Genomic DNA, 27,564 nt, shown 5'->3' with positions numbered 1-27,564 from the left:
AGTTGGTATGGTTTCGTGTAAGCTAACGTAAGTCATTATAACACTAAAAAGATTTTGGCATTGTTCGTAAAACTCTTGAGGTGTTGCTGAACCTTGTGTAAGAAGTGACAGGTCGTTATAAAGCGAAGCCTCATCGCGCTGGTCTGCAAAATTATTCACAAGAGCACTTCGTATTCCTGACCAGTTTACCGGAACTCCATTGGAGTTTATTGTACGGGCCGCGGGGCCTATTATTTTATTTAAAATACCGTTAATTATAGCTATATTACCGAGCTCGTATCCGGGTTCAGCTTTCATATACTGCGCTACTATTGCATCGCAAAGATTAATAAATCGCGTAAGCACGGCGGAATTCCCGTCGAAGTCGGGAATGAGTCTGAGAACCTTATAGATTTGTTCTACGTGGGTGTCGGACACTCTAGCACTGTGAATATTTTCGGGTGTTTGCGACTCCATGATCGTATCTAACCCTCTATGCAAATCTAATACTAAAAACCTATTCGTATTTTTTAACCTAGGTGACCGAGATTGCCGTGAATGGAAAATCTTGGTAAGTAATTGTGGAAACACTAGGAATAAGAAAGGAGAGCAACTCTAGTAAGATCTAGGTACTCACATATGCATCTTTGGTTTCTTTGCGTAGATCGATTTCTTGATCTCCTCCGGACTGCAGCTTCTGTAGATTCTGGACCGCCGTTAGAACGTGATCGATTCACTGACTCTACTTTACAGCGATCCTACCGACTGCGCCAATTATAAAAGCGACAGCCGAAGGTTGCAAAAAAAAGCAAAGATTTATTTAAAATTAAATTTATTACTACTAAATTATAATTAATTATTTACACGTGACAATTGTTCGATGTGAGAAACAAGAGTGACTTAAAATTAAAGATCGCTCAGTCGGAGCATCGGGTTGTTTTGGTTTCTTCGTGTTGGGTCGCCACACACGGTGCCCAGGTGCGATGCTCAGGTGCGATGCCACGGTAGGAAAGTTTTGTAACAACCTCCGGCTACCGATGCGAGACGTGGGAATGTTTCGAAGAAAACTCCGGTCAGCAAATCCCGACATAGAGCGTTTCGTAACAAGTATATATCAATTATTATTGTTTATCCCAAAACTAAACAAAAAATTCAAATAAAAATACTACGACGCATTATTTTGCACACCGTACATTGAATGTGACGTCATCGGCCCAGGCAGGGGGTGTCGACTCTATACGTCAAATGTGCGTCAAATCAACGACATACCTTCAAGGGCTATTTCAAGTGAGGCTAGAGTAAAAAAAAATCGGGACCTAATGCGAGAAATTAAAAATTCACTGATGACGGCAACACAGAGCATCAAAATGGCGGATTTGTTTATCCAGCGTCCATCGTTGTGTAATGTGTTGTTTTGTTTATTGCTTTGGTTTATTGTCATAAAAGGTTATAAGAATTGAATTTTTATTTTATTATATTAATTTTATTTTTGTTTCGACTCGGTGGGATTGAAATATTTTGAGATAGTGACTCTTGTGTGTGGTTTGAGTTATCTTTACGATTTTTATGAACCTATTTCGAAAAAGTGACTAAGACGTGACTATGTCTTCGGTAAATAACGCGGAAAATCAACGCCGATGTTATAAGTGCGGACGTTCACCGGCTGAGGACTCGCTGACTAAATTGTTTCGCTTTCCTAAACCCGGTATAACGAACACATTACGGTATGTATTTATAAAATTTATGATAAATTATCTAATTATATATAGAACATTGTATGAGTTGTACCAGGACTTCGAACAAGTGATATCTAGTCTAGACTCTAGAACTAGATGTATGTGTTACAACAACAAAGCTACTAAACTACAGCTATGAAGCCTTCCACCCAATCTTCCAATTTAATTTTTGTGAGTAGCACTACAGCCCCAAACAACAAAATGAAATCAGCCATTTGTCATAACATTTTGTTCTGTAAAGTCCAATGCACACCGGGGATGGCAGCGTTGATGCAATTTTATCTTTATGTATCACTACTCTCATAAGTAGAGCAGTGTTTTATTATATTAGGTTGATTCTACTTCACAATCAACTATCCCAGTCAGTTTGTTATTTTGATATAGTTATAATTTTATTTCAGCTGTGAATTATGGGCAAAGTACTGCTTTCCTGATAAAGAGCACTGGTCTCCAGAATTTCAGCAAAAACTTCATACACGACATTTAATGCTCTGTAATAGACATTTTTCAAGGACATCATTTAGTGATTACCCTGAAACTTCAAAGAAGCTTCACAGATTTGCTGTTCCAGATGACATCAAAGAGGTATATAATTAATCTATACTAATATTATAAAGCTGAAGAGTTTGTTTGTTTGTTTGTTTGCTTGTTTGAACGCGCTAATCTCAGGATCTACTGTCCTATTTGAAAAATTCTTTCAGTGTTAGATAGCCTATTTATCGAGGAAGGCTATAGGCTATATATAATCACGCTAGGACCATTAGAAGCGTAGCACCAATGAAGAATGTTTCAAAATCGGTTTTTTTATCCTTTTGAGAGCTTCCGCTGCGTAAAAGGTTAGTTTCGCACAAATCATAAGTATATATGACAGATTTGATCCTATTCCACAGGGACGAAGTCGCGCGCAGAAGCTAGTGTTATTATAATATTTAACATAAACAATATAAAGTCATTTGAAATTTCACATAGTAGGTTTGTTTGTAGTAGTTTCATGTCAAAATGTTTGGAGTATGGAAAGCAATAGACTTTCTGTCTGTTGGTTCAGAACTTAAGCTAGTTTAAGGGATATCCTACTAAATTTTTAAATAAATAATGCTGCCGTCGCGTTGGCGCAGCGGTCACAGCACTGGATTGTGATTGGCTATTGCGCGGGAGGTTGCGGGTTCGATCCCACACACGACAACATTTGTATTGGCCATACAGATGTTTGCCGTGGTCTGGGTTTTCTGGTGCCTCGGAGAGCACGTTAAGCCGTCGGTCCCGGTTGTTATCATGTACACCTGATAGCAATCGTTACTCATAGTATAGTAGGGAATATATCCGCCAACCTGCATTGGAGCAGCATGGTGGATTAAGCTCCAATCCTTATCCTACATGGGGAAGAGGCCTATGCCCAACAGTGGGATATTACAGTCTGAATCGTGAATCATACTAATTTTACAAATGCAAAAGTTTATGACAATGTTTGAAAACTTGTTACTCAATAATGCTAAAATGGATTTATGAATTTTTCTGTGATTAGCCAGCCAGTGAAGACCACAGCTAAATAATACTGTTTTAAAGCAGTATTGTGTTCCTGTTGGTGAGTAAGGTGACCCGATGTTAGATTATTTTGTTATTACAACTATTGTTGCAGTGGTAGTAGTAAGTAAGTAAGTAAGTTTATATGATTATTATTACTATTATTACAACATTTATTTATTTAAATTTCAGACTGAACCTCAACCAGGTCCATCACATTGTCATCTGAAAGTATTGAATGACATTACCAACTGCTATTCTGAACCAAAACCAGTACCCACCATGAAAAAACCTAGACTTAAACCTCAACCTGGGACTTCGCATGTGTCATATGCTTCATGTGCAGAAAATAATGTTTTGAGTAAAATCAACCATCTATCTCAGACACCAACACGGCAACCTAAAACCCCAAAAGAACAATATCTGTTGACAAAATGCAGGAAACATTTAAAACATATTTGGCAACTGCGAAATAGAATAAAAACATTGAAAAATAAAGACATGTTAAAAGTATTACATAAAAACAAGTCTATTGATATGTTGATGAAAAATATTACTCCTACATTTGCCTTGTTGCTGCAAGCACAGATCAAAAACGTAAAAAAAAAAACTAAAGGAAGGAGATGGACTACTGAAGAAAAAGTAACAGCTCTCAGATTATATAAAAGATCACCAACGTGTTATAGACTGTTGAGAAGGTTATTTTGTCTACCATCTGAATCTACTCTAAAATTTCTTTTGAGCAAATTCTCCCTTAAAGTTGGAGTTAACGAATGTATTTTTTCTGTTTTAAAAAGAACAGCAGAACTTCAAACTGCATCAGACAATGAATACATTATCATGTTTGATGAAATGTCAATAAAAAAAAATATCATGTACAACCGAAAGACAGATATAATAGAAGGTTTTCAAGACCATGGACTTCAAGGCAGATCACCACAAATAGCATCACACGCTCTTGTATTTATGTTAGCTGGCATTAGAAAGAGGATTAAGCAGCCTGTGGCTTATTACTTATCAAGCGAGTATGTTACAGCAGACCGATTAGCAGTCTTGATAAAAGAGGTATGTTATTACACAACAATTACAAGTTCTGAGTTGTACAAATACAACTCAGAACTATATTCCAGTGTTATCTTTCTGAAGTAGCAGATGCACAGCACATGGGTGACATATTTAGCAAAACTAATTTGAAACATAGATGTTAAATAATAATTTTAGATACTGTGAAAACTTAATTTATGCCGGTCTGGGCTGGATGGGAGTGGCAGGGGATTGGCCGTCTTGGCGTTTATTGAAGGAGGCCTATGTACAACAGTAAACGGAATAAGGCTAATGATGATGACTGCGTAAACTGCAGGTTATGTATTGTATTAATTGCCAGTTGTTTTTTTTTTGCAGATAATACGTGAATGTCGTGCGGCAGGTCTTAACATACCGGTGATGGTTTGCGATATGGATGGGGTAAATCGACGAGCTTTGTCCATCTTGGGTGCCACTACCGAAAAACCCTCAATTAATATAGATAATATAGAGATTATCAGTATGTATGACCCACCGCATCTTCTAAAGTGTTTCAGAAATTTATTTCTGAAATATGATATCCAGTGCACTACACAAATAACATCTAGCAACAAAAGTGGAATAGGTAAGAATTAAAAATAGTATAAGAAGTGAGAATATTTATCATTATATATCTTATCTATTTAGAAGATATATTACATGAAATTCTTTATTTTAGGAGTTGCAAAATGGAGCCACATAAAAACTTTTTATGAACTGGACAACCAGAACCCCAATTTTGTTTTTGCTCCTGCCTTAAAATTAGAACACCTCAATCCGAACAGCAGGCAAAAAATGAAGGTTAAGCTGGCAGCACAAACGTTGAGTCATACAGTTGCTGCTGGGATGATGGCAAAAATTTCAGAAGGTATTGTTATGATAATATTATTTCAATCTATTATCACAACCTTGTTTTTTTATTATTCATCAAGCAATAAAGACATCTAAGACTCTAAATACATTTTCACTATATTTTCAGGAGTATTGACTTCTGAAGCAGCTGTAACTGCAGGTGTCATATCAAACATGGATCAACTTTTTGATTCTGTCAACAGCGACTCTAAAGATTTGCGCCGCGGGAAAATACATGCTACAAATTTGAAACAAACCACACCACATCTCACGTTATTTAAGAAAATGAAAATATTTTTTAATACTTCAAAATTTGTAGGCAGCACACGTACACCACCTTCAAAAGAAGGATGGGTGTGGACTCTGAATGCAATTGAACTATTATGGAATAAACTCCGTAATAAGCATTCAAATATTCAAAGTCTTGCCACCCGCAGGCTACAGCAGGACCCACTAGAAAATCTGTTTGGTTGCATTCGGAGTAATTGTGGTGCAAACTACAATCCTACCGCTGGTCAATTTATTGCAGCACTAAAAACATCAATATTAAGCAACCTAGCTCACCTAAGCACTGGGAATTGCGAGAGCGATTACTGCGAAGCCATAATTGATAATTATAAAGACGTATTGACCAGATCCACAAACTTATGCACAAATTATACAACTTCCACTCAACAGAGTTTTTCATATTCCTCAAATTTGTCTGAGGAACTTGAAAGTATATGTAATGCTGAAACATCAAGTGGTGAAGCTCAGGCATGTGCATATGTTTGTGGATTTTTAATTAAAAGACTTGATTGTAGTTGCTCTAGCTGTAATAACATTTTATTTTCCAAGGAAAAGTGTTTAGTAGAACATTTATTCCTACAATTTAAAGAATACAATTCCGAAAAGCAGAGCTTAAAATATCCTCATTTAAATATTATAAATTATGTGGAATCCTGTGCTTTGGTGATAAACAGAATGCTTAAAGATATAGGACACGAAAAGCATGTGCTTAAAAAAGTAGTAGATAAGGTTCAAGAATCGGTCGATCACGATTTTTTAAAGGCTTGTCCAGTACATTGGGAAAAAAATCGCAGTTATTTTATAGAAAATATTTCATATATTTGCATAAAGAGGTACTGTACATTAAAAAATCGTGAGTTCTCAGAGGAAGCTTCAAAGGCTTCGTTAAAAAGAAAAATTGACATTTTAAAACATAAATAAAAAACCGTTTGGAATGAAGTTCCTTTTGCTGAATACCTACAAGTTAAAAGTCGTTTTACGAACATGGATAAATGCACTTAATTTTATATCGGACTATGTAACTAATTTGGTTATACATACTTAAATTACTGAAATAAAAAAGTACCATAATTCCTGAGTTTTTTTCTAATATTTAGTAAAGTAGGAAATTAATGAATACCGATTTTTTTCTGGTTGTACAACAGAAATCAAGTTATGTCAATTTAGCATAATATGTTACATAGGTCATTAATTTTTAAATTTTAATATTGTTTTGTAATGCTAATTTGAGATAAGCAATTCTATTGTACACTTGAAAGAAAAAAATAGTTTTGATTATGCATTTCAAAGTTCCCGCCACATTATGCATTTCAAAGTTCCCGCCCTATTCACGTCCTTCACGCAGTTGTTCTGGGCTACCACTAGATGGCGCGCAGCAATACTGTCTTAACCTTTTATTTAGGAAGTCGTTATTCTTCTCCTAGAGTATTTAATGTTCTGTGGGCCCAGGACTCATGTTAACTCGAACGAGTTATACAAACAATAAATAAATAAATCTTACCAAAAATATCTTTGTCTTTGTCATCGAGCGAGTCGAAGTCGGAATATAATTTTACACAAATATCTTTCCAAGTTTCATTGGTAATATTCTTATATTTAAACTCTTCTAAAGTTTTGTCCCACACGACTGGTCTTTCACGAACCAGTGAAATTAATAGATCCATATCTATATTCTTAACGAACGCATTGTTGAAAAATAATAACAGTGACTTGACAGTATCGATGGGAGAGCAAAATGATGTGACTCCTTAAATTGATCAGATATCCATTAATATCTACGATTTTATTTTTGTGTTACCCACACATTAGGAATTCTAAACATTTTTGAACATTATATCAAAAATTGTCCTCCTTTTTATATTCGGTTTAAGCGAACCGTGGCGCCGTCTATAGTGAGTTCTTTACAGTTCGCTTAAACCGAAAGTAAAAATCATCATATCAAAAATTTCGCTCTAGCGGGTACATCGTTCCATAGCTTAATTGGCTAGAGCGCCGACACGGTCAGTCGGAGACGCGGGTTCGAATCCCGCTGGAGCGGTCAATTTTTGATATGATATTCAAAAATGTTTAGAATTCCTAATGTGTGGGTAACACAAAAATAAAATCGTACATATTAAAAATAGCATGGTGTCGTCTCTTGTCAAAGATTTTCATTGTAATATGAAACTTTGAATAGTTACGGGTCTCTGTAAAGAACTCACTATAGACGGCGCCACGGTTCGCTTAAACCGAAAGTAAAAATCATCATATCAAAAATTTCGCTCTAGCGGGTACATCGTTCCATAGCTTAATTGGCTAGAGCGCCGACACGGTCAGTCGGAGACGCGGGTTCGAATCCCGCTGGAGCGGTCAATTTTTGATATGATATTCAAAAATGTTTAATATTTGAGAACTTCGGCACCGCTCGCCGCTGCCGCCGCGGCACAGAGACTCGCCGCCGCGGCGTCGTGTGTAAGACTCCAATACAAATTCTAGGGTTGTTAATGCAGCGGCGCCGCAGTGGCGGCGATACCGCTGCCATCGCGGTATCGTGTGAAAACAGTTTTATAGTAGGGTCCTGCCCTCTATAACTTTGTGATAGGTTTATAGAACTGTTTAGTGTTATAATGCTGTTATGAATACAATTTTTTGCCAATGTTCTTATAGCGAGTTTATAGAACACTTCAGGTGTTCCATAACTTTTTATGAATAAGACCGTAAGTGTCTACGTGAATAATAGGAGTAGTAATTAATTTATCTGTTTTGGATTTGTTTATACAAGTGATAGTGAATGAGCTATTTGTGACATTAACTAATGCGCTGGGAATTATAACATCGTTATCTAATAATTGTTTGTCGACTAATGCTGTGCCTTCGATAAGGCTATTTGTCGTACATTTAATTATTGTTTCAGACCGATTCGCTAGAATTTGTTTATCGGTATTGTTATTTTTAATATTAGTAATTGACTCGTTTAGGTAATGAAGCTTGTAAGATTTGTTACAAATACGCATTGTTTCCGATTGCATAAATATATTTACGTTGAAGTTTGTCATAAAATCATTACCTAGAATACCGTCTGCTTTTATGTTGAGGTTAGCTACATGAAATTTAAACTTAGGAAAATTATCTAATGATATTTCCTTGGAACCGAAACTATTTGTTGACGTTTGAGAGCTCGAAACACCTATTAAAGAAACTATATCAGACGTATTAATTTGCGCTGAACCTATTTTATCGCGTTTAATAATAGAAATTCCTGCACCGGTATCGATGAGGAGCGCCACAGCATTATTTTCGATTTGGAAAGTACAATGGAGTAGATTTTCAGGAGGGATATCGTTCAAAGAGGAAATAGCATAATTTTGGATTTCAGATTTTGATTTGGAAGGAATAGTTTTAGTAGTAGTAGTTTGAGTTTTTAATTTGAAATGTTTTCGTTTGTTATATTTTAGAGATTTAGTAGAGATAGTAGGCTTAGTAGTGTTCGTAGGTTTTGTAGATATAATAGGGTTAGTTGAAACAGTGGATTTAGTAATTAAAACGGTGTCGTTTGAAATAGTAGAATCAGTTGAACTCGTAGAACTAGTAGGATTAGTAGAATTGGTAGAATTAGAAAATTTAGAAGTTTCGAGATTGACGTTGTCGGTACTAAGATTTTGTGGCTGGTTACCCTGTTCGTAAGATACCGATTGTGACGGGATTGGTAGTACAGTCTGAGTAGATGTGTCTTTGTATTGTCTCCGATAGACTGGTGACGATCTAATCTCGTAGCTAGCAGCTTTTCTTTGTCCCCGATGGACTGGATTCGACGAGCTATGTCTACGATTCGACTGTGTTGTAGATGTTGAAAATGATTGGTGTGGATTTATTAGTCGAGTTGGAGGTTCGCGATTGATGCTGGTAGTTGGGTCGTTGAGCAGGAGGCTGTAGCGATTCCCAAGGAGCTGCTCTCCTCCTTGGTCGCGTCGGAGTTTAAATTGTTAACACGAGATGCTGGTGTAGGGGCTGGTAAGGCACGTTGTAACGGTGGACGCGTTGTATGACTAGGATTAGAACGTATGCTATTATTGTATGACCTTTTACGACACTCAGAAATCAGATGTCCTATATTTTTGGAATAGCTACATACTTTACTATTCAACGTGGAAACATTGTGACGAAAATTGGATAATTGTTGTGGAAAATTACTTTGCGAAATCGTTTTTATTTTGTTGTTATTCGTGTTTTTAAATAACATTTGCCTAGCTGCGTTCATCATTCTAATTTTATCCTCTTGCATCGCGAATCTCCCTGCTTCGGACAGGCAGGAGAATCCTTTTGTTCTAAGCATTGTCCCTATTTCGGTATTAACACCGTTTACGAAGACGCTTAAGGCGGTCTCTTCTGTGGTTAAGATTCTACCAGTTATACTGATATCTGATATTTCAGTATTAAGTTTTTCAAAGATTTTACTACGACAAAGATCTACCCTATGGAAATAGTTAAACTTTCACTAGGTTTTTGAAACATCGACTGAAGCTCCAAATTAAGATGCGCGATAGTTTTCACGTTAGAAAGCTTTTCGATTAAATAAGATTTGAGGTCCAACCAACAAGCAACAACCAAACAACAAACTCCCATACTTTTTTGTTGGGGATGATGCCTTTCCAATGTCTCAAAATTTACTGAAACCATATAGCCAAACTAGGTTAACAAAGGAAAAAAGAATTTACAACTATCGAATATCGCGAGCTAGAAGGATGGTTGAAAGTGTTTTCGGCATACTAGCTACTCGTTTTGGAGTATTTCAAAGAGCAAATTGTTTTGGCTTGTTATCTACACAATTTTCTGAGAAAATCCCGTTCCTTCTTATCTCCATCATTCATGTTTCGTGAAGATAACGAATCAGGAATAATACACCCACCATCACTGGAAGTATTTCAGTTGCCACAATTGAAAAATATCAATAAAAAAATTCACTGAATATCGCCAAGCAAGCACGTGACGAATACAATGAATTCTGTAACAACGAAGGTGCAGTTCCCTGGCAAGAGAAAATGGTTTCGTAAAACACACCTACTACTCTATGTATTCATTTAAATAAAATAAATTAAAATTTACCTGTGTAAAATTATTCTCCAAACTAGAACCCTCACTCTCTCCTCCCGGACTACGTAAAGTAGACAGAGTATCCATACTAGACTGTGAATCCGATGCTGATTCCTGATCTTGTAAGAAAAACATTTCATTAAAATACCATAAAGTAGGTTGGTATATGTCGTCTGTACTAGATCCGGATTTCATCGACTGAAGGTATTTCTTGAGCTCCTTCCGGTTTTAGTTCTTAAAGAATTAAATTTCTTCTTCACGTCATCTTTGCTTGCCTGTGGAAACATCTCTTTATATTTAGACAACAATGTTTCGTAGTCAGCATTTTTTTTATCACGGTCATGATATTCTTTGCTTTTGACATTCCACAAAGACGACAATTCTCTGTACAGTTGGATACATTCAACGATAAACTCTCTTTCCTTAACTTTCGTATTCTCCTTTTCTGCCATTTTCTAGAAGCTTGCACGTGTATGTTCTCCTCGCGGACGAAACACAGACTAAAAATTATTGCGCAATACTGACCCTACACGATGCAATAGAAAAATATGGTGCAATAAAAATAAAACTCGCTCAAACTTTCGTTCAATCATTGCGCAATCTTCAATATTAGACCTAATTAATCAATTTTATTGCACAATTCGCAATATTGCGCAATATAATTGATCGTCTATGGGCCGCCTAAGATGAGCGAGGAACCATCATGGTTAGTTATTTTGACATACTGATAGCGTCCACAGAGGTAACTATGAAACCATTGTATGGCATTACGGTCAAAACCATAATAGCTCAATTTGGACAGGAGGAGATTTATATTCAAATCGAATTAAAATTAAAATCAATCGAAAGCCCGTGAGAAGTCAAGCAGTACGAGGAGAGTGCACATGCCCTGTGATTGTAAAATATTGTCAGTCACATCAAGCAGTGCTGTGACAGTACTGTGACCCCTTCTAAAACCTGACCTTTTTTTCTAAGTAAACTGTTATTTGCTTCGATACTGACTTTTCAAGTATCTTCGATAGGCATGGCAGAATACTTATGGCCTCAGATCCTTAAGATCTGTGGGGTTCGAAATTTTCGGGAGGGGTCGCACCACTGCCGTTTTCCAAACCTCTAGATAGGTTGAAATTACAATAGACGCATTCACTATAGAAGTGATGGTTTCCAAAGTATTCGGCATGGTTAGCAAAAGCATCTCCAGATTTATTGAGTCACATCCCTTTGCTTTAGATCTCAATGATTTAATAAAATAATTTCGCTTACTGTAACCGTCTTCAAATGAAATGTGGCTTTGCTAAATTTATGGAATTCAAAGTAAGTTATATAGGATAACAGAGTGTAAGGTAAGCCTGGAACATTTACGAAGCGGTTGTTTATTACATTTGGATCGCTGAAGTGGGAGGCAGATCTATATTTTTTTAGGTAAAATGCATGTCGATGTGTCCTTTCCTCAAACTCACGTCTCAATTTAGTATCGAGTTTCGACGTAATGTTGGAACAAAGCACGAAGTACCAGTGCTCGGTAGGTAATTTCAACTTTTTTTAAAATTGTCAAGTTTTCATCGATCGTATTTAACTCGTGTCGGAAATCTTGAGCGTGTGTAGTTTTGAAATTGACATCCAGAATATCGCGCCAGCACACAAATGCTAATTCACGCTTGTCCTCATAGCGGGACTAGAGAGCATCATATGCACTTAAATAATGTTCACACGCGACCGGGAACATTCTAATTAACGATAACGCAATAAAATTTCTCGATATCACTTAAAATGATTGATTGATAAATCAACGCATCATAAGTCGCGATAAACTCAGGCCATTCCTTGATAGCGCCCGAAAAGACTGGAATTGAAATCTTCGGTAAACGCATATTGATCTGTGCACAATGCAATTGCAATGACTTGAAAGTACACTTCATCAAAATTCTCCTGAATCTCGATATCCACATCATCGGCTTCCTCGTTTAAAAGATCTAAAATGATAAAGTGTGCCTTTTGAAAACTATTTTAACGCGATGTTTTTTATCTCCTGAAAATATGAAAGGAATAACTCGGTCCAATACCATTCATTGTATTATCTTTTACTCTCCTTTCTGCTTCATTAATTTTTCTTCGCAAATCGTCTAAATTTGTTGCTTCTTTTGCATACACGATTTCTTTATAATAAACCCATACAAAAAAGTCGATTCCTTTTTTTGTATTATTTATAGTCTATAACGACGTCGGGCTTCATCACATCTCTTCTTGTACTAACTTTCGACATGGAGTCTCCATGACATGTGGGAATCATCAGAACCTTACCGCGGTTTAAATGTAATTACTAGAGAGAATTAAATAAATTTAACCGACAACTTCTAAAAATATAAATTTCTAAATTAAATTAAACAGTGAACAAGTAACATTTATATGTATATGTTACAACCTCCCAAAATAAAATAGTTGTCCTTCTGTCGTGCAATGTGATTCCCTCTCCGCAATTTTACATTTACAACTTCTGTTGGCAAGTTTCTTTTATTTTTGCGTAATGTGCCACACAAATCAGTTCGCCTATCTTTTAGGTATCGGGCTAATGCAACACTTGTATAATAATTGTTGGTTATAATTACACAACCTTCGTCTAGAAGAGGTCCTGCGAGTTTGACTATAGTAGAGCCGGGTTTATCTAGACCTTCTAATTGACTTGACATTCCCTCGTAAATCTGATATGATCAAGTATAACTTACTTACAGTTCAGGCTTTATAAATTTTCATTCCATACCGATCCGTTTTTGAGGGATTGTATGTCTTTATTATCAATTTACTGTAAAATTTTACCATGGATTCATCAATGACAACCACATCTGAAGGTGTATAAATGCTGCAAAATTATCTACTAGTTTATTTACCAAAATTTCAGTTTTGTGTGTTCTTGTCTGTCCGACTACTCCTAACTGTATTTCGGTAAAGTGTCAGCATCTTAGAATCGTAGTAAACCGGTTATAAGATATTTTATACGATGCATTAGAGGACCATAGTATAAAACATCCAATTTCCAATAGTGTTCAGTAGATGACTTTGGGTTGATACCCTTATAACACCAAGAAATATTTTCATTTCGGCTCTGCTCACATCTTTCCATCTATTCATTCGACTAAATACTGTAGTTCGCGATGCTTTCAATAAAGCAGCGTAATTATTTATGTATTTTAACATTTCATCTATGAGTTCGTCTGTCAAAAAATTAATTTCTCTAGCCCTTAATAGTTCTTCTTCTTCAGAAAATTCAGGAACAGCAAAGCTCAGTTTTTGCCTTTCACTGTCATAAGGGCGCTCCACATTCTCAAGAGACATTCACGCGAGAATCTCCGGAGATTCTCAGCGAGAACTGTAGCGAGAACTTCTTCTGGGTACACACTCTCAAAGTTCTCAAATAGTTCTCACTACAGTTCTCGCGCTCGATGACGATGGACGCAGAAGCAACCGCTGCGACAAATTTATTGTTATGCGCATTCGCATATTATAATTATGCGTATGCTAAAGAGAAAAAAGTTATTAAAAAGAAGTGGCGAAAAAGAAGATGGTGGATAACAAGTATTCATCGTAATAGAACAAGGTAAGTACTTTTTGAACGACTATAACCTTGTTATTTTATAATTTTTATGTCTCATGATTATTTTAAAAAAACCTTGATCACGTTGATGATTTATTAATGCATAAACCAAAAATGATCAACACTTTATAATAATCATGCTAATGAAATAACTTTCTCTGTTTACAGCCTAACTATGGATCAGCAGTTTTTCTGCAGTAATATCTTTCTTCTTGTATTTTGGGACGAATCATGGCCACTAAAGGACCATCAACACAGCCAATCACACCAGGAATTTTAAATTTCTCAAAAAATCTGCAACAAAAGATAGAGTCAAACAGAAGTGTCGACAACGGGAACTTAAATATATTTACGTTAAGTACCTTTGTTTCAGAGTTTCTCTTTAATTAAGATTTTGTGGAAATCTTATATACTTTTTAATTATGTCAGGATGATTTAGTGCATTTACTATTGTATTAATAGCTCGGCTGGCAGATGGTTGTGATACATAATTAAAAATTGATTTTCCAACTATGTTCTGGTAGCTTCCAGTGGCTAAAAAAGATAGGGTGCATAGAATCTGGAAGAAATAAGTTTATTGTCATTTCATGTATAGTCGTAGATAATAATAATAAATTAGTAATAGAAAAACAAGGTTTCACTATAAATTATCAATATTGTATAAATACATAGTGGTGAGGTCGTAAGGTTCAGTTTGGCTTGTGCCGGCGGATCAGTAAGAGAAACAAGTCTTTCCTTCGTAAATGTATATTGGCAACTACTGTTTAATCGTAAAGTTAATTGAGATTACGTTTTAAGGTTCAAAATTGCAAAACAGAATCACCACATAGTAATATTTTTATATGTATATTACTATACTAATAACTATTCGCTTAACTACCCGGGTAAAAAAAATTATATATAATTCTATAGAATCATATATAATCTATATATATTTATATATGATTTATATATAACTATATATAATTGCATATAATTCATATATAACTATATGTCATTACATATGTTCGTTTTTAAGATTATATATAATTATATAAAACTATCTATAATTACATATAATTTATATATAACTATATGTCTTGATATATGTTCGTTTTTAAGATTAGATATAATTATATAGAATTATATAGAATTACATATAATTTATACATAAGTATATGTCTTTACATTTGTTTGTTATTAAGATTATATATAATTATATAAAACTATATACAAGGTGTACACGACCATACGACAATAAATGAAAACACAGGTCGTATTGGTATATAGAAATATCATAAAACTATCAGAAAATATTTTGAACCGTTTTTGAAAAAATGAAATTTTCGAACAAACTTAATATCGCAAATTAATAAAATACATAGTACGCCATTTGTAATTTAGATTCACTGACCTCTGACTAAAGGCGGGCGGGCAGGTAGCCTCTCGCCGCTGTAACACAATACATCGCAATACTTTGACACTATTATTATTCAATTATTTGTTTTGATTGTCAGAATAATTAACACATACAAAATACATTAAAAGATATTAAATTTTAAAATTCTCAATATGTCCACCATGAACTCGAACACACGAAATGTATCTACGTAAAATATTATTTCTCACTTTTGATAACAGGTCACCATTAACTGCCATACTTTTTAATTTATCAAAAGATCGTATTATACGATTTTTTAAGTCGTCCACATCAGTTACATCCGTGGCGTAAACATCATTTTTAACGTAACCCCATAAAAAAAAATCGAGTGGTGTGAGGTCTGGTGACCTCGGTGGCCACCTCGTGGGGCCATAACGGCCGATCCATCGCTCTCCAAACATCTCGGTTAAACGTGCTCTCGCAGAAGTCACCGAGTGTGCAGGTGCACCATCCAATTGGTACCACGTCTGTCGATATACATCGAGAGAAAGCTCTTCCATGTACTCTGAAACTGTTTCATTGAGTAATAATAAAAATTTCTCCGCATTTAAATTACCATCAATAAAAATGGGCCCAATTATTGTATTTCTGTGTATACCAGCCCACACATTGATTGCAAATCTGTACTGATGCGAGCTGTCTCTTGTCAGTTGCGGATTTTCAGTGCTCCAGTGCCTTAAGTTGTGACGGTTCCATAAACCGTTCTTGGTAAAAGTACTTTCATCCGTCCACATTACGTTGAAGAGGAAGTCGGGGATTTCTTCATTTTTTCGTAACATTGAGTTACAGAATTCTTCTCTGGTAGACATATCTCTTGTTAACAATGCCTGTACTTTTTTGTATTTAAAAGGCTTACGTTTGTCGAGTTTCAAAATTTTGTGCACACTTGAGTGGGGCACACGAAAATGGCGAGCTACTCTACGTAAGCTCGTAGTTGGATTTAAAGTAAAATGATTTAGAATCCGTTCATCCAAGTTCACTCTGACTTGCGGAGGAGCACAATCTGAGTGTGGGATTAAGGGTTGATTCTCCCGAAGCCTCTGGATAGCTTTGACAATAGTTCGACCATTTGTTGGACAAACACGGGTATGCCCATACCTCTCTTGATATGTACGAATCGCTAAAGCAGCGTTTGTGTCACATTCTCCATAAATTAATATCATATCGGTGTACTCTGAAGCCGTATAATTATAGCGAGGCATTTTTATTAAAAATATTACTATTTGCACACAAAATAAGCGTCTAATTTCGCACAGTTTACCTAATAAATATCCTAAATAATGTGTCTTCACTTAATCTCACTTCACTTAATTCAAGCGTCTAATATCTCACAGTAACAAAAAAATATACTTGAGTAACAATGGCGTCACTAGATCGAATGTTGCGCGAGCGCTGAGGTATCAAATAGCTTAACACGTCACAGGCTAACGGCAGTCGGCGACACACTGACCTACTTACGATTACGAATTACGATGTGCGAAATACGAAAGAAATCGGTCGAAATATTTCAGAAAGAAAGCGCAAATCAATTATTACCTCTCTACATATTAATTCTAGTGTCTTATGAACAACGGTATAAGGTTTATTTTGCGTTAAATTGTAGCACGATTAGTGAAATTACATTATTTACAACTTTTATTTAAATTGTTTTAAATACGTAACTTGTGTCGGCCATGATGACAGCTTAATAACAGATATGGGGTGATGTTTTAGTTATAAAAAAAGAAAAGTGTTTTGTGACTAAACTATGAGATATTAGTTAATTTAATTTTTGCAGGCTAATTGAGAATGTTACTAGCTATACTCAGTATTAATTATTGTCGTATTGTCACGACCACCTTGTATAATAACATATAATTTATATACAGGGTTACTTGTAAAACACCAGCATCCTTGCAGGACAAGATAGCTAACATCATAAGTAACAACATTTGTTCTACGACTTTTCATAATTTGTTAGATTTTACTTTCATACAAAAAAATATATTAATTTAATTTTCCGTTTGAATGTTATAAACTCTACGCGCATCCCAAATATTAGGTAAACAGTTACTACTTGCGGGTGTGAATGTGAGGGGGGAAGGAAGGGCCGCTAGCGCCCTTGAACTTGAACTATTTCGCTAGCCGAAGCAGTCGGCGCGGCGACTTTGATGCGCCCGCGTCATATGATTTTGTGTGCTACTCGTATTTATTTTACTCGTATCGATCGATGTATTGTATCTATACTAAAGTAATTTTATAACCATGGCGTACCGCTATTCTAATGTCGAATACACGGAAATGGTGAGGATGATTATTATCAAATTAAAACGAATTCGGAAGTGTTAGTGAACAGCTGATTTTTAGGTGTGGTGTGTGTGTTGATTGTGATGGTGACTATTTTGAACGCTATGTGCGCGGTGTAGAGGTAATAGAAATTTAGTTTGTAAATATAATTTTATTGTCAATTATTTTTTATTATTTAATTAATGTAAATACGCTGATTCCACTTTTTTAATTCGCCTGCATTAAACAATGAAAAGTGAATAATACCCAGCTACCAATATTTAATATTAGTTTGGTTTAATTAAACTTTAGTAAACGTTAAAGACTAATAATTAGCTAAGTTAATAATTTTCACATATTTTGGATGTTCAGAATTCAGATAGCTAATCTACATACACATTTACCTAAGTCACTGCGACATACATACTGTGATACTGCCTACAAACCCACCAAGCAATTTATATTATTAATTTATTTATTTCATTAACTAGAATTATCGGGCAGAGAAAGTGTTATTTATTATTATTATTAGCAGTGCAAAAGCGCGCGAGTGTCGCGTCGTCCTTTCGATAATGAATGAATCAATGAAACATAGACTTACAAATGTTAGGACCGTACAATAAAAGCTTAAAAAATCATTTATAATTAATGTATTGAGTTACGTCAAAAGTCGTAGAACAAATGTTGTTGTACATAATGTTAGCTATCTTCTCCTGCAAGGATGCTGGTGTTTTACAAATAACCCTGTATAACTATATGTCTTTACATATGTTCGTTTTTAAGATTATATATAATTATATATAATTATATAGAATTACATATAATTTATACATAAGTATATGTCTTTACATTTGTTTGTTTTTAAGATTATATATAATTATATAAAAAGATATATAACTTGACATGAATTATTTATATTGAATTGTTACTCACTTATGATTCTTATATTCATATTTATTAACCCTTTAACGGTCACCTTGACTTTTTTTTTAATATGCAATTTATTTTAAGTAATATATATTTTTTGGCCCGAATTAAAAAACACTGTCAAAGTAAAATAAATCTAGACTGCATATTTTTCGAGAAAATCCAAAAAAACAAGTGGCCAGTAGACTGGCCACTGACCGATCTGCACCACTCACTATCACGGCAAGTTCACTGGCCAGTAAACTGGACATGCACAAAAAAAGTAATTTAGAAGGAAATAGAATAAAAAAACAATACGTAGCCATCAGCCTTATATTTCAGGACAAGAATAATCACATTTCCATAGTTTGAACTATGTTACGATAAAGTTTTCTTCTAAAAATAATCACATTTTAACAAAAAGTTCTTTTAAAAATATTCATCGTTTTAACTTTAGATACATATTATAAACGAAAAATTCTTCTTAAATTTAATAATTTTTTAAATCCTATAATTATAAAATCTTAATCGGTTTGTAAAATTGTCAAATACTCATTATGTTACCTTTAGGAATTACAAATCAAAATTTCTTCTTTCAAAAATATAAAACTAACAGAAAATTCTTCCTCTTAAATTTAATAAACTTTTTAATCCTATTTTTATAAAATCTTAATCAGTCATTAAAAAAATCTACAAATATTCATTGTTTTAGCTTTAGAAATAACAAAACAAAAACTCTTCTAAAAATATAACCTTGCAAAAAATTAGATTTTCTTTTTCATTCCTGAATTATGAAATGGTACAAAGCATTCTACACATAAGGCGACATTGCACTTAACACATTCATAGGTACTTCTCTTTGGCTTAGAAGCAGTACTGCAATATCTGCATCGTCTTAAATTTTTCTTGGTTGACTTTATTGGCCTGTGGTCATTCTCATCATCGTCATTTTGAATAGGTACAGAGGGTTTTTCATCTCCAATAAGTTCATCAGCTAATTTGCTCCTGAATATCAAATGAGTCATGGGTTTTGTACCCCCAGGGTAAGCCTTCGTCCAGGTATCCTTGTAAACAATGTAGGAGTTGACAATCGCAGATTCAATTAAATAAAACCAAACATCACCAACGTCGTGATTTCCACGATATATTATAGGATGCCATGTGTTGATCAAATTTATCAACCCCTCCCATGTATTTATTATAATCGATAATAGGAGTACGACAGGCGACTTGTTCCTTATTACCCTGACTATTAGTACGGCGCACATATCCTTTTTTGCTTGGGTTATGCATATTTGAAGCAACACAAACTGCTTTTTTCCCTCGGTCTCTCCATTTACTAACAGAAATGTTGGATTTCGTCATTGCGCAAGCACTATCACCCAAAGCCATGGTCCGGTCAAGGGGAAGTTTATTAGACGGGAAGAATTTTCTTGTAGGCATAATAGTACCAACAGCGAAAATTTTTTTTCGCAACAGCTTGACTAATAAAGGCAGAGAAGTAAAAAATCTATCAAAAAATATGCAATAACCCAGATGCTCAAACATTCCAGCTAATTTCATAACAACTGTTTCGCCCAGACTCATTTCCCTCTCAACTTGTAACTTTCCTTCGTAAACATCAAAGTTAATCATGTAACCCGTTACAGCGCAGCATATTACCCACACTTTGAAGCCACGCTTTATTGGCTTCAGTGGCATATATTGTTTTAATGTTGATCTACCTTTGAATGCTATCATACTTTCGTCTATTGAGAGTTGCTGATGCGGACTAAAAACAGAAGAAAAAATCTGTGAAAAATGGGTGAGCAGAGGTCTTATTTTGAATAGGCGATCGTAACCTGCGTTGCCCCTGGGGATCATTTTTTCATTATCGTTCACATGCAAAAATCTCATTATTTTTAAAAATCGGCGCATGCTCATGACACTGCTAATTCTTGGCACATGAAAATTTGTATCTTGCGACCAATAAAGCCTTAGGGAGGGTAAACTGTGGAACCCCATAATTATCAAAATCCCTATGAACTTCTTCAGCTCCTCTTCCGTTAGGTTCAGAGTCTGATGGCACTGTGTGGCATATCTGTTACTTTCAGTAATCATGAGATTGAAAAAAAAAGGTGTCAAGAAAAGGGTAAGTATTTGTAGTGGTGACTGTAAATTGACTTCTGTATTTATTCCAACATAATTTTTGAAAGTACTATTTTTGAAAATAGGTGGCTCACGAAAATGTTTATTGCTCCACTTATTTAGATCATCGTTTACCTCAATAGTACTTGGGGCTACTTGAGGATGGGGTGGTAGGGGCGAAGACGGGGGTGGGGGCGACGGCGACGGAGGTGGTGGCGGTGACGACGGGGGTGGTGGCGGCGGCAACGGGGGTGATAGTGGCGACTGCGGCAGCGACGATGAGGATGTTAAATTTAGTGAAGGTGATGATGTAGAGGGAGGAGGTTCTGACAAACGTGATGGTCCTGGCAGTTGGTCTCGGTTTCTCCTACGGGTACTACAGCTACTGGCATTATTGGTGATGATACTGTCGTTGAAACAGTCTTCACCATCAGAATCACCACCAACGTCAGAATGGACGGCCTGGTCATCTGTGATGCCCATAAAATCATTCCACTGGTCTTCATCAAGTGCTTCCAACTCCGAGTAAGTGTAGCTTTTTCTAAAGCAAAGAAAATTTCGTTTGTTAATATAAAATTAAAAGATTTTTATTAACGTTTCAACACTGGCACGAAAATGCACGAAAAAAGTACTAAAACTGGCGGGATTTTGGGTTATAACTACCGAACCAGAATGGTTGTGATTAATCTATTAATTAATATAAAAAAAAGCTTATTATTATATTGCAAATAATATTATTTCAAGTGATCACACCAAAACAAAAACTTTATGCAGTAGTTCAAAGTTACATATGTAATTTTTAGGTTATGTTTTTCTCAAAGACCGACTGGCATTCAATCGTTCATAAATCACATTTTTATTATAAAACTATATCATTATTGGGAATAACGTCAATCGGGGTAACTTTGACTCACTTCCAAGAATTTTTTTAGTTTTATGGAGACAACGTTTTTTATTTTATTTAACAAATTATATTATCTGTGGGTTTCTAATCTCCTCTTTAAGAAAACAGTTGACATTTACTGATGATCTATAGACAAAAATTAAAAAAACACTGAATTTTAAGTGGGTCAAAGTAAGACGGATATTAGGGTAACATTGTACATAGAGGGAATTGGTCACGAATTTCTAATATTTAAAATCTTTTATTGTGTCTGTGTAACTTTAGACGCCTTTTTCTACAATTTTAATCTCTAAGATGGCGTCCTAAAACATTTTTTCATGTAAGAACCACAGTTCAGTGTTACCAGATCGATCAAATAAAACTGCCTAGGTTGAAATGAAACTTTATTTTTAAATAATCGTATTTTTTGTTCTAAAACAATTTTTTTCTCATTAAATATGTTAAACACAACTAAAACAATCTTAAATAATCAGTCAAACTTAAAAAAAATCACTTCTAACAAAACTTACTCATAAAAATAAATCTTGAACTTAAGTCTTAATCTCCCCATTCCATTGACAGAAAATCATTGTCTATAGTATAAAAATTACCTAATTTTGAAATTTTAGTATCCTCTAAGCGAGTAATGACACTATCAATGGAACAGGTTACCCTCTCTGGTTTGGATGGCCATTTCCAGCCATCTACGGTCTTCTGCATAACAGATATGGTAACGGTGTGGCCATCTTCCGTTAAGATCCTTCCAGGAAAAAGGATGCTTTCGTAAGTAAAAACACAATAGCCTAACTTCATGAGAGGAGCAGGTTTAGCTTTATCCGTCTTACATAAAACACTTTCACGTACTTCGTATTCCCCTACTAAGTCATCATTCAAAGTTTCCAATTCTATTTCAGAGTTATCATCAACGGGCGATGGATGAGACGGCATTGAAGAATCTGTTCTTGGAGCTGGAGATTGATTTGTTTCTTCTATCTCAATATCTTTGTCTATGGGTGAAGGAGGATTTGAAACGAGTAACAGGCTATCACCAACAGGCGATGGATGAGACGGCATCGAAGAATATTCTGTCCCTGGAGTTGGAGATTTTGAAGCATCGAGCAGCAATCTATGATTTAGGGAGGTTTCTGCAGGCGCTGAAGTAAGAGACTGTTCATTACAGACTTTGGGAGAAATAGCTGATGATGTAGTAGCAGAAGTGTCTAAAGTTTGCAATGACTGTAATTCCGATGGGCTAGCAACAGGCGAAGAAGGTTTGTGTTGTGATGTTTGTACTGTTTTACCTTTAGATTTTGATCCTAATGGACGTCCTCTTTTTTTGACAGGAGCAGTAGATTATTCTGGATTTTTTCTTTTTGTTTCTTTTGACCTTTTTCAGATTTCTTCTTCTCTCTTTCTTCATAGTATTTTTCGACTTCTTCCACAGAAACACTTTTGCCTGCTACAACCGGGATTTGAAATTTTCTAGTCTGCTGCATTTGGAGGTCCTTATCACGAATTTCAGCTATGTAATTTTTAAAGCTCTCGCCAATCGACTCACGCACCTCGTCACACACTTCAGGTTTAGAATATTCTTTCAGTCTCTCCAGTACCATACTCCGATCTAGAGGATATATCCCACAGGCCTTGAAACCAGCAATCACGTTTTGACCAGCAGTTTGTTGACCTTTTTCCACAGTTTTAGAAAGCAATTTAGCAAATATTGGTTTCGGCAAAACATTTACTATTTTGCCCCTTTTAGTGTTTCGCCAGTCTCTTAAAATTGACCTCCAATCACTTTTCAGAGCACTAAAGTATGACACATCTAATGGTTGCAGTAGATGTGTCGAATTGGGAACAAGGCATATAAATTTAATGTTATTTTCCGCACAGAGCCTTAACGATTTTGGAGTGATATGCGAGCTTAAATTGTCTCCAAGTACAACTTTTTTCCCTTCCTTTTTTTTCAGTACAGGCAATAATGTGCTCTCACACCAATCATCAAACGTATTAGCGTCTATCCAACCTGTTGGTGTTACTGCCATTCGAGTGCCACGTGGAGCATCCAATATCCAGTCAGACCACTTTTGCTGTGCTTTATATATAACATATAATGGCACAAATTCACCAGCCGCATTACCGCAAAACATAACAGTGAAGCAGGACTTCGTAGAGTTTCTAATAATTTCTGGGTTCCGGCAAAGTCTTCGAAATAAAAGCTTTTGTTTTTTTGGGTCGTCATGAAATCCAGTTTCGTCGAAATTAAATATGTTTTCCGGGGGCACATTTTCGAGTTCAAGGCTTAAATTGTCGAAGAATTTTTCTATCATTTCCTTGTTTATTTGAGCCCTCTTTCTACTGATGTTATGTGCTACCTTTTGTCTTATGCATTTATGTCTTTCCAAGAAAAGTTTGCCCCACTCCCATCCCGGAAAGTTATTTTTAAACTGCTTTACTTTTTTTTTATTATCATCTAAATACTTTTTTACAATGACTCTTACATCTTGCATACCAATTGGAATTCCAAGATCTGATAATGCTATAATATGGGCGACTATCGATTCCTCTTCAACTTTAGAAAGAACTGTAGGTTTTCCAATCTGCCCTGTGTGTTGATCTTTTAGTTTATATTTTAATGTGCTGAGTGGAATATTATAATGTTCTGCGGCCTTTCTTTGGGAAATTTTGCAACATTTTACCTCTTCTAATGCCTTTTCTAATGTCTCTTCCGTGTAGCGAGATTTTTTCCCATATTTTCGGGTACCCGGTGCGGGACATACTCGTTTTCTAGGCATTTTTTTATTCTGAAATAAATAAATGGCAACAATTTCATACAAATAAGAACTATTCGGGTAACTTTAGCCCGGGCCAAAGTTACCCTAACTTGTCGTGAAATTTTCCTGGTTCGAAAAAACAACGAATTCTAACAATATCCATCGATTTTTACAATAGATTTTAGTTTTTTATAGTAAAAAAAGCTATAATTAATAAATTTAAGCATAACTTACCTCTAAATACACTCTTCTTTTTAAATTACAGACAACTTTATAACAACAATGTAACGAACGAACTTTTTTACTCCAATATTTGACGTAGATTAGATATAACTTTTTGACAGCAGACCAACATTTCGCGGCAAAAATAAATTCGGATACACGTAAACTTTTATTTAGTATGCATTATGTACACTAGGATGCGTTCAAATTATAGGAAAAAAATTTAAACCAAAAATTGTAGAAATGAGTCAATGTTATACTGAAAGCCAAAGTTACCCCGATTGACTGTAACATTAAAGCTTAAACTATAATCAATAAGTTTTACTCACCTGTTAAAGCCAGACATATTTATTTTCACTTTAGCACATCAAAAAACATCCTGCACTCGCGCGGTGACAGTAAAAACTACGCTGCGGGCGCACAGTGGTCAGTATACTGGCCACCGTGAAAAATGGCGCGAAATTTCTTGAGCGCGCAACTAAAACGAACGCTGGCTAGCTTACAGGCCAGCGTGCTTCAACACAAGTCGGAAAAGTGCATAAGGTTGAACTTCGGAACAAAACTGTATTTAATTTCGACCTTAACGTAACAGTCCAGTTTACTGGCCACTTTGTATGAGCCGTCCTATAAGGGGTTAACTATGTACTTAACTTCGTCTGATTTTTATAGAGTACTATAATTACAATGTTATAAATAAATAGTCGTGTAATAAGGTAGAGCCTAATTTATCATACATACAGAATTATAAAATTTTAATTTAATTTTATTGTGCCATTCTATACAAAGTACAATAATTTTCGTTTTTAGTAGAATTTAATTTTAAAACAATTTTACCAAATTCTTTTCGATTTATCTGGTCTTTTACATACATAGTTACCTACTCTTACTAGCTGGAAAATACTTTTTACATCTCTTAGTTTAATTAATAATGATTCACCTGATTCTATTATAGGTAAAATATGTTTTACTGTCACTTGCATTTTTGAATGAATCATAATTCTATTATTTTCTACTTTAAACCGTTCAATTATAAAATATAATTCATTTTCTTTTTCAAAAAAATTTTTATCATTCCATATACACAGGAATTATCAAAATTTCTTATTTCAATTGTATAACTATTTGTTTTAATAGTTTTGTATGATGTTGATGTGTATACTTCTCCAAAAATATTTGCTCGAGCATAAATATTCAAGTTTTCATCAATAAAACCTTCGGATATAATCAAAAAGCGATCATTTTCGTGGGCTTCATAATTAATCGGATTTCCCAACAACGAATAATTTTGTAACTCTCGAGCTTCTGCATTGTGATTAGTTTGTTCTATCTTACATTTAAGCATTTGTACACCTTGAATAATTTTTAAGTTATTAACAATTTCTTGACCTATATTTTTAGTTCCGTGAACGGATTGAGCTATATATCCATTTTGATTCTCCCACGGGAAAGCAGATGTTGACCGCAGTGGACCCCACCGTCTTACACAAAGTCCAAGATGTTTTAGCTGATGAGAATTGTAGGTCATTTCCCTGGCACTATACAATATTGGAATTTGTTCAACAAATAAATCAAGGAAGTTTTGAGCACGTTCTAGATCCGGTTGAATAAGAATTTGATCCTGGAGTAAATCATATAACGCCATAACTAATAACATCAAGTGTTGCATGTATTTGTCCGGTAAAAAACCAATTAAACTTGGTAACGAATAAAATAAAATCCAATTATAGAACTCTGAAGCTTTATAATACTTAAAATCTGTTATTGATCGAGGCAATCGGTTGAATGATTGCGGAGGTTCAATATTTTCCATAAATAGATTAATTTCATCACTATCTTTTTTTATATTCCATGGACCTGGTTTTTCCAGTAACAAATTGGCATACTGCTTAACAACTCCTAGCAGTACTGAGTGCATATACTCAGGTAAAACACAAGATCCAAGATCTAGTAATGGAAGCGTTGATAATATTGAAAGTCCTTTAACTCCTTTACAGTGGGCTTTGGCAAAAACCTCTCGCATTTCTGCTTGTCTAATCATTCTTGTGCTAGTTCTCAATAGTGAGTCATTTTTTTCAAATGGATATATTCGTGTAGTTTTTTTTCCTGCAATTTTTTTACATTTTTTTGTCATTATTTCACAAACGTTGCATCCATAGGTACCATTATACAACAGAATGTTCTGTAAATTCGCTCTTGCTGGAGCATCTGCAATAAATAACGGAGCTACAACTTTTGAAATAAATTCTTCGTTAGTTTGCGGGTGTATCCATTTAAAACCTTTATAATATAGATCTTTTAATCTAGTACAAAATGGCTGAAGGAAAGTGTTCATATTTGGTTTGCATTCTGAATCATACCATAAACCCAAAATTATTATAAATGATTCACGTATATTCTCCGGAAGCTCGGCAATCGTATACATCAAAGGCCAGCAGTGGCTGTTTGCACTTTTAACCAAGGATAATCCATCAGTATTTAATATTAAAGTCAAGTCATATTTCCCTCTGTCTTCACGAGAATTTACTCTTATGTATTCTGTACCATCGGTTATATTGCTATTTACATTGCTATCATCACGTCTTGGCGGTAATAGTTTCAACTTATTCGCAAGGTTATTCTTTTCAAAAAAATATTTGAGTTGATCTTCAAGATTAAATTCAAAAAAGAAATTGAAATTCTTTTTATCGGCATAACAAGATGAACAATTTAAAATTTTTTCAAAAGCAATCCCAAGGTAGAATAAACAATTTTTACAATAATAATGTTTCCAAACTTCATTACGAGGTGCTAAGTTTTCAACATACTGAAGTAATTTGAATACAGTTTTAGGCATTCTATTTTCACTAGGAAGGATGGCTAGTTGAATCTTCAAA

At 34.9% G+C, this 27,564-nt stretch overlaps 3 protein-coding genes and 2 long non-coding RNA genes across 5 annotated transcripts; 2 read left to right on the top strand and 3 right to left on the bottom strand.

Annotated features, from left to right (window-relative positions):
• Nucleotides 1-1,254: 1,254 nt before the first annotated feature.
• LOC123666181 lies at nt 1,255-6,509 on the top strand. The gene is made up of 6 exons (XM_045600379.1): nt 1,255-1,703; nt 2,117-2,300; nt 3,429-4,301; nt 4,638-4,884; nt 4,978-5,166; nt 5,278-6,509. The coding sequence occupies exons 1-6, from the start codon at nt 1,582-1,584 to the stop codon at nt 6,357-6,359; spliced, it is 2,697 nt and encodes an 898-aa protein (XP_045456335.1). The 5' UTR covers nt 1,255-1,581; the 3' UTR covers nt 6,360-6,509.
• A 6,881-nt stretch (nt 6,510-13,390) lies between these two features.
• Nucleotides 13,391-14,295, top strand: LOC123666227. The gene is made up of 2 exons (XR_006745181.1): nt 13,391-14,100; nt 14,266-14,295. It is a non-coding gene; the product is annotated as an uncharacterized LOC123666227 (long non-coding RNA).
• LOC123666224 lies at nt 14,178-14,957 on the bottom strand. The gene is made up of 2 exons (XR_006745178.1): nt 14,460-14,957; nt 14,178-14,391 (listed from the first exon to the last, which is right to left on the bottom strand). It is a non-coding gene; the product is annotated as an uncharacterized LOC123666224 (long non-coding RNA).
• Nucleotides 14,958-19,452: 4,495 nt separating this feature from the next.
• On the bottom strand, nt 19,453-22,772 carry LOC123665897 (histone-lysine N-methyltransferase SETD1B-like). The gene is made up of 3 exons (XM_045600128.1): nt 22,507-22,772; nt 20,951-21,356; nt 19,453-19,752 (listed from the first exon to the last, which is right to left on the bottom strand). Exons 1-3 carry the CDS (start codon nt 22,770-22,772, stop codon nt 19,453-19,455), a joined length of 972 nt encoding a protein of 323 aa, XP_045456084.1.
• A 242-nt stretch (nt 22,773-23,014) lies between these two features.
• Nucleotides 23,015-24,970, bottom strand: LOC123665896. The gene is made up of 2 exons (XM_045600127.1): nt 24,704-24,970; nt 23,015-24,499 (listed from the first exon to the last, which is right to left on the bottom strand). The coding sequence occupies exon 2, from the start codon at nt 24,488-24,490 to the stop codon at nt 23,015-23,017; it is 1,476 nt and encodes a 491-aa protein (XP_045456083.1). The 5' UTR covers nt 24,491-24,499; nt 24,704-24,970.
• Between the last annotated feature and the right edge of the window lie 2,594 nt (nt 24,971-27,564).

The sequence above is a fragment of the Melitaea cinxia genome, chromosome 25, assembly GCF_905220565.1.
Source record: "Melitaea cinxia chromosome 25, ilMelCinx1.1, whole genome shotgun sequence".
Taxonomy (NCBI): domain Eukaryota; kingdom Metazoa; phylum Arthropoda; class Insecta; order Lepidoptera; family Nymphalidae; genus Melitaea; species Melitaea cinxia.
Note: the sequence above shows the minus strand (reverse complement) of the source record. Positions and strands in the feature narration are given on the sequence as shown.